This window comes from Psammomys obesus, unplaced genomic scaffold (assembly GCF_907164565.1).
Source record: "Psammomys obesus unplaced genomic scaffold, mPsaObe1.curated_primary_1811, whole genome shotgun sequence".
NCBI classification, from domain to species: Eukaryota; Metazoa; Chordata; class Mammalia; order Rodentia; family Muridae; genus Psammomys; species Psammomys obesus.
Window position 1 is genome coordinate 1 of NW_026594852.1, and position 7710 is coordinate 7710.

Consider the following 7710-nt stretch of genomic DNA (forward strand, 5'->3'; position numbering starts at 1 on the left):
TCTTAGGTGTCCCGATTGTTTCAGGCGCCCAACCGCAGATACCTTGTGGTTGGACACCTGTCCTGCCCTGCCTCTGGCCCTGTATTGCTTGTAAAATAGTGTTGCCAGCATTATGCTAGGGCTTTTTATTTTTTTCATTCCCCCATTTCTCTTCTAGCCTAGAATGGAATCCTTCATTCTATGGGTCTAGTGAGTCAATCTCTGTCTCTAACTGCTTGAGTTGATGGTACTGCTGGGTTAGCACTAACGTCTGTATGACGGAGAGCCGGTCCTTTATAAACTGAACTAGCCGATTTAGGATACAAGGCCCAATTAGTAGAATCAGGAGAATTATGATTAAGGGACCCATAATGGAGGAGATCAGGGTGGTAATCCAGGGGGACCGGCTAAACCATCTCTCGTACCAGCTTTGTCCTGACTCAAAGAATTGCTGTCTCTGTCTGAGTCTTTCTCTGAGTTTAGCCATGTTATCCCTTACCAATCCAGTATGGTCAGCATAAAAGCAGCATTCTTCCTTTAAAGTTGCACATAGTCCTCCTTCTTGTAAGAAGAGGATATCTAGCCCCCTTCTATTCTGTAAGACTACTTCTGAAAGGGAGGTCAAGGATTTTTCCAGAGCACTGACTGATTCTTCTAACGCTTGCAAGTCGGTATGCATGGCCTGTTGTAGTTGTTGGAACTGAGTAGTTTCTACCAGGGCAGCAGAACCAGTCCCTATTCCTGCTGTGATACCCCCGACTGTGAGTCCCCCTAGTATTAAGGCCAAAGTCAAAGATACTGGCTCCCTAGAATACCGGGTGATCCCCTCAAAATGTTCGTAGACGTATTTAGGTTCATGGTAGACAACTTTAGGCCAGAGCTCAATGAGGACACAAAAGTCAGAGTTCTGGTTGAGAATTAGTGCAGATACGCAGGGTGCTAAGCCGGAGCTGCAAGCCCAATAGGTCCCATTGGGGCCCGTTAGGTAATAGGAGCCCGGGTGGATCCTGGAGGTTGAGTTGCAAATTTTTTGGTGGGTTTTGGGGACTGACCCGATGCAGGTTCCCCGGCCAGACACTTCAGATAGAGTTAGCCTATGTTGGGTGGTCGAAGTACAATATGTTGGGGGTGTGGTGTAATTTACAAAGTTCCCCGTTATTGCAACCCCTTCGTAGTAAGGGGGAGTTGGGACCAGGCATAGCCAGCATTCTCGGGTTTTGCTAGGATCAGTATAATTAAGCGTCTGGAAGGCTCCCTGTATTAGACCAAACAGTCTATCACCTGTACTCGATCGGAGAAATCGTGGTGTGGGAATGCCTAGACTGACTGGGCCTGGAGTTTTGTTAGGGGGCATGGTTGTAGGCGGAATGGGTAATTTTTTAGGTTGGGAGGAGGGGACTCTTAAGTTTGGTAACACCGAGTTAGGCCCGACAGGCACCTTGGGTTTATCAAGAGTCAGCTGGAGGCGCATTATTCCTCCTACGCGGCCTGTTTTCCAGAGGCGCAACCCGAATTCTTTCCCACGCAACCATCCCTCTTTATACTTTTTGCCCTTATCGGTAAAGGTAAGGATGAGCTGATTACAGGGTTTGGGTACAGGACGGGGGTCATCAACATTGAGTGCATACCCACATCTATCATACTTGGGGTCCCTGGTGAGCTGAAGGAGTCCGACTGAGGTTGGTAGCCAGCTGGTGGCGAAGTCCTCACATCCCCACGCGGCGCAATATAAGTCGTTCCTAGTTCCACAATTCTGCAGTCGCCAGGGGCTACTCCCCGGGGAAGGGCACATGTAGAAATGTGTTTTTTTGTCGTCTACGATGCGCCTGGCGTAGGACCCGGGTGGCATGGCCTGAGCTAGATCAAAACTTAGTTCAGGGAACCAAGTGTACGGGGGAGCTATTTTGGAAGTTTTGTTAAGAAGGACACCAAATCCATCTAGCAGGACCCAAGTCGAATTTACAGGGATGTGGGGACTGGAGTGTGACAGAGTGAACAGGAAGAGAAAGAATATCAAACCCGGGTGAGTCTTATCTTTAGTGGATTTTGGGTGCGACGGAGTTTCCATGAGGAGGCTGGAGTCTGATCTTGCTCTGCGTCGTGATGGGCCGCCTTGACATGGGAGGCGTGTACCCACGCTGTGATACCGTCGACCTTGAGCGCCGTCGGGGTTGTTAGCAACACAGTATAGGGCCCTTTCCAGCGGGGTTCCAAGTTTCTAGTTTGATGTCGACGGACCCAAACTGTGTCTCCAATCTGGAACGGATGTGGCACCACCGGTCGGTTCAGTTGTTCTTGGTATGCAGCGGCGATGGGTTCCCAGACTTCTTTCTGGACAATCTGTAGTGCCTGCAAATGGGCTTTTAGAGAGAGGCTATCAGCAAATGAAGCTATACAGGGATCAAAGAAGTTAACGATCGGTGGTGGGGCTCCATACAGGATCTCGAAAGGAGTGAGTCCATGGGGGCCCGGGGTGTTTCGGGCCCGATATAGGGCCAGTGGAAGGAGGACCACCCAGTCTCTAGAGCCAGTTGCCAGCGTTAATTTAGATAAGGTCTCCTTGATAGTTCTATTCATTCGTTCTACCTGCCCTGAGCTCTGGGGACGGTATGCACAATGTAATTTCCAATTGATCCCCAAAAGTTTGGCCACTAACTGACTTACCTGGGAGACGAAGGCAGGACCATTGTCAGAGCCCAACGCCTGGGGCATGCCATACCTGGGGAAGATTTCTTCCAGAAGCTTTTTGGCGACTACTTTGGCAGTTTCATGTTTGGTGGGGTAGGCTTCTACCCATCCCGAGAAGGTGTCCACAAATACCAGCAAGAACCGATATCCATATAGTCCAGGTTTTACCTCTGTGAAGTCAATCTCCCAGTGGGTGCCGGGGCGATGTCCCCGGATCCTGGTCCCTGGGCCTATCCTATGGCGTCCTGCATTCACTTGGGCGCATGCTGTGCACTCTTTAGCCACTTGTTGTAGAATTTTATCTCTCCCCAGCAAATAGTGGGAGCTTTCCTCCCTTTCTAGGAGGGTTTTTATTTTTCCGGAGCTAAGGTGAGTCAGTCTGTGGAGGTATTTAATCAGGTTACGAGTCTGTTGCAGGGGCCACACAGGTTTTTCTTTGAAAGTCCAGAGTCTTAGCATGGGATTGTAAGTGGCCCCCATTTCTTTTAGGAGGTCCCGATCTTCCTCACTATAGTGGAAGGGAGGTTCCTGAATGGAGGGGACCTCTGCCTCGGCCGGCTCTATAGCCAGGAGCTGGGAGGTATCTGAGCTTTCTTGTCTCGCCGCTTCTCGGGCAGTTGCGTCCGCCAAGCGGTTGCCCCTGGCTTCTCGGCTGTCTCCCTTTTGGTGGCCGGGGCAATGGATGATACTCAGTTTTGAGGGTAAAAACAGAGCCTTAAGCAGGGCCAATATTTCAGCTTTATTTTTGATCTGCTTTCCTTCCGAGGTAAGCAACCCTCTTCTCCGATATATTTCCCCATGGATGTGAGCAGTGGCAAAGGCATAGCGGCTATCGGTATAAACATTGAGCTTCTTACCTTCTGCCATCCGGAGGGCCTGAGTTAGGGCGACGAGCTCAGCCCGCTGTGCCGAAGTGCCAGATGGTAGGGCCTCAGCCCAAATTACCTCAGTCTCGGTGGTGACTGCGGCCCCCGCTCTCCGCTCTCCGTTGTCCAGAAAGCTGCTCCCGTCGGTGTACCAGGTGAAGTTGGCGTCGGGGAGGGGCTGGTCGGTCAGGTCGGGTCGGGTACCATGTACTTCTGCAAGTATCTGGAGGCAGTCATGAGTTTCTGGACCCTCCGGTAGGGGAAGCAGTGATGCCGGGTTGAGAGCTACTATAGGGCCAAAGTATACTCGATCAGTGTCCAGTAGTAGGGCCTGGTAGTGGGTCATGCGGGCATTGGAAAGCCATCGGCCCGGAGGTTGTTTGACCAGGGCTTCCACTGCATGAGGAGCCAAAATTGTTATTGGCTGTCCCATAGTCAGCTTGCCAGAGTCTTTAATCAAGAGGGCAATTGCTGCCACCATCCTCAGGCAGGGTGGCCATCCCGAGGCTACCGGGTCAAGTTTCTTGGACAGGTAGGCTATCGGACGCCTCCATGGTCCCAGTTTTTGAGCCAGGACTCCTTTAGCATATCCCTGTTTTTCGTCTACAAACAGCTCAAAGGGCTTGTTTAAGTCCGGAAGTCCCAACGCGGGGGAGGTTAGCAGGGCCTCTTTTATGGCTGCATAGGCTCTCTGCTGCTCATCTCCCCACGTAAAGAGAGTCCCTTGCTTGGTGAGTGGGTAAAGTGGCGCAGCCATTTCTGCGAACCCTGGAATCCAGAGGCGACAGAACCCCGCCGTACCCAGGAACTCTCTTAGTTGTTTCGGGCTTTTGGGCACTGGAATTTTTAGGATTGTCTGTTTCCGCGCCTCTGTCAACCATCTTTGTCCATCTCTGATTTGGTAACCCAGGTATGTAACCCGCCTCTGGCATAATTGGGCCTTTTTGGCTGAGGCCCGGTATCCTAGAGTTCCTAAAGTCCTCAAGAGGGCCTTTGTTCCCTCCAGACATTTTTCCTCAGTTTCCGCAGCCAGGAGGAGGTCATCAACATATTGGAGCAAGATTAAAGCAGGGTAGTGAACTCTAAAATCGGCCAGGTCCCGGTGCAACGCCTCGTCAAATAGGGTGGGGCTGTTTTTGAACCCCTGTGGGAGTCTAGTCCAAGTGAGCTGACCCGATACTCCCAGTTCTGGGTCCTTCCACTCGAAGGCAAAGATAGGCTGACTCTGAGGGTGGAGCCTCAAGCAGAAGAATGCATCCTTAAGGTCTAATACCGTATACCAGGTGTACGTCGGAGGAAGCCCAGTCAACAGATTGTACGGGTTAGGTACTGTAGGGTGTATATCCTCCACCCTTTTATTGACTTCTCTCAAGTCCTGTACTGGGCGGTAGTCTCCTGTCCCTGGCTTTTTGACCGGAAGGAGAGGCGTATTCCAGGGGGATTGACAAGGCACCAGGATGCCCTGATTTAAAAGCCTCCGAATGTGGGGCCTAATTCCTTGGTAAGCTTCATGCGACATCGGGTATTGCTTAATGGAAACAGGAGTTGCCGATGCCTTTAGAGTGATTACCAGGGGCGGTTGGTGGGTTGCGAGACCCACTCCCCCTGTTTCCGCCCAGGTTAAAGGGAATTTTTCTAACCAAACAGTTATTTCTTGCGGCCGAGGCCTTTCAGATTCGTGAAGCCGGTATTCGTCCTCCAGATCTATGGTTAACACATGTAAAGGCTGTCCCTGAGGCCCAGTAATGTGGGCCTTAGTCCCTTCAAAGTGGATTTGTGCCCTGAGTTTCATTAATAGATCTCTCCCCAACAGAGGATAAGGGCAATCAGGAACGTGTAAAAAAGAGTGAGTCACCTTACCGGTGGCGAGTTGTACTCTTCTTTCAGTTGTCCAACGGTATCTTTTCCCTCCGGTGGCTCCTTGAACCCACGCCGATTTGTCAGTCAGGGGTCCCGGTGTGGTAGTGAGCACCGAATGTTGGGCTCCGGTGTCCACCAGGAAGGTGACGGGTTGCCCCCCCACATTAAGGGTTATCCTGGGTTCAGGGGGAGGCTCCTGACCCCGACTCCCCTAATCCTCCAGGTTTAGCAGGGTGGCCTGGGGCTTAGGCTTCCGTGGCCCTTTTGGTCTTTTTGGGCAGTCTCGAACCCAGTGCCCTTTTCCCTTGCAGTAGGCGCATTGATCTCTGTCTATCCGAGGACCCCTCCAGTCTCCCAGGTCCTGTCTATTCTGCCTCTGCCCTGTCACTACAGTGGCCAGCAATTTGCTAAATTCCCTATTTCTCTTGCGGTCTCTAACGTTTTCTCTCTCTTCTGCCTCTCTTTTTAACCTTTCGTCTCTCTCTTCTTGAGTCTCTCTCTTATTGAAAATCCGTTCCGCTTCCTTTAGCAAATCCTGGATCGTACTTTCCCTTAAGTTTTCGAGTCTCTCTAATTTTTTTCTGATATCCGGGGCAGACTGCCAGATGAAGGACATGGCCATATTGGTAGCCTGATTAGGGTCCTCCGGATCATAGGGGGTGTACACACGATAGGCTTCCTTTAGTCGTTCGAGGAAGGCGGAGGGAGACTCCTCTGACCCTTGGGTCACTAACTTAACCTGAGCCAAATTAGTGGGGCGCTTTGCTGCCCCATGGAGACCCGCTATCAGCAACTGGCGATAGAGACGTAAGTGATTCCTACCGTCCTCCGTGGCGAAGTCCCATTCAGGTCGCTCCAAGGGGAAGGCATCGTTGATCTCGTTTGGCAACTGAGTAGGCTGCCCGTTAGCCCCCGGGACGTTCTTACGGGCTTCCAAAAGGACTCGTTGCTTTTCCTCGGTGGTCAGGAGGGCCTGTAACAGCTGCTGACAATCGTCCCAGGTGGGCTGGTGGGTTACTAAAATGGACTCGATTAAAGCGGTGAGTCTAGAAGGGTCCCTAGAGAAAGGGGGATTATTATTTTTCCAGTTATATAGATCCGAAGCGGAAAAAGGCCAGTATTGGAGCTGGCCGTTAGGCCCCGCTCGTAATGGGAGAGCCTGAGATGTGGAATCCGGAGGGGCCTCTCGGCGCCCTCTCAATCGCCCTGCCACCGGGGAAGGAGCTGGTTCCTCCTGAGGTCCGGCCGCGGCGGCTTCTCCCGGCTCTTGGTCGGGGTCTGGGTCCCTATAGGGGGGAGGTTCTTCAGTCAGCAGATCCAACAAGGAGCCGTCGTCTGCTGGCAGTACCGGGGTCGTCGGCGTCTTTTTGCCCTCCGGATTACGTCCTTGGGCCTGCTTTGTTACAGCTGGATAGAGGGCAGACTTAGAGGGTGTGGGGACCAACGGAGGAGGTAGGGCAGGGGCAGAGGGAACTGCAGGGGGAACGGCAGGGGGGCTGGGAGTGACAAACGGCTTGACCCATGAGGGTGGTTCCCGGGCCAGGGCTTCCCAAGTAACAATGTAGGGTATCTGGTCCGGGTGGCCGTGTGGCCCTGAATCCATGATTTTCGCCTTAACCTGCAAAATAATGTCTAGGTTAAAGGTGCCATCTCCTGGCCAGCCGACATTAAATGTCGGCCATTCTGAGGAGCAGAAGGTGTCCCATTTTTTCTTCCGGATCTCTACAGAGTGGTTATGAGCGATGTCTCGGGTATCCTTCCAGTGCTGTAGAGTGAGGCTTAAGGGGGTAGTTAGAGACTGTCCCATGGTTTTAAAAAGACTAACACCAAACACGAATCCGACGAACAATAGACAGACAGTAACACAAACGCAGCGCGCGGCACGACTCTGGCGCCAAACCGAAAGCAAAACTTCAGATGGGGACTGCGAAGAGGGTCCGGATCCCTCGTCCCCCAGGAGAACCACGTAGGCCTCGGACAAGGGCTTCGCCCCGAAAAGTCCAGATTGGGACGTGTTCTCAGACAGGCGGGCTCCGAAAAATCGGGCCCCAGACACTCTTGGAACGTCTTCCAGAGTTGCGGTAGAGAAGTTTTAGGCTCGTCAGCCTCTTCTCTTTCCACCTAATACGGAGCGACTCAGCTGAATCGTACAAATTTTGAGAGATAGAACAGGCAAACACGTGACGAAATGAAGACAACAAAAGACACTCTGCTGGCCAGCTTACCTCCCGATGGAGTCGGTGGTCCTTGGGCGGGGGGGGTCTCAAAAAAAATCTCGGTGGGACCTCCAAATGAAAGACTCTGGCTAGAGCCTCTC

General features: G+C 52.2%; 1 protein-coding gene across 1 annotated transcript; it reads right to left on the reverse strand.

Annotated features, from left to right (window-relative positions):
* Nucleotides 1-1938: 1938 nt before the first annotated feature.
* Nucleotides 1939-7581, reverse strand: LOC129685641 (uncharacterized). The gene is given in 1 exon segment (XM_055619151.1): nucleotides 1939-7581. A coding segment is annotated over 1 exon segment (5262 nt). The 5' UTR covers nucleotides 7201-7581.
* Between the last annotated feature and the right edge of the window lie 129 nt (nucleotides 7582-7710).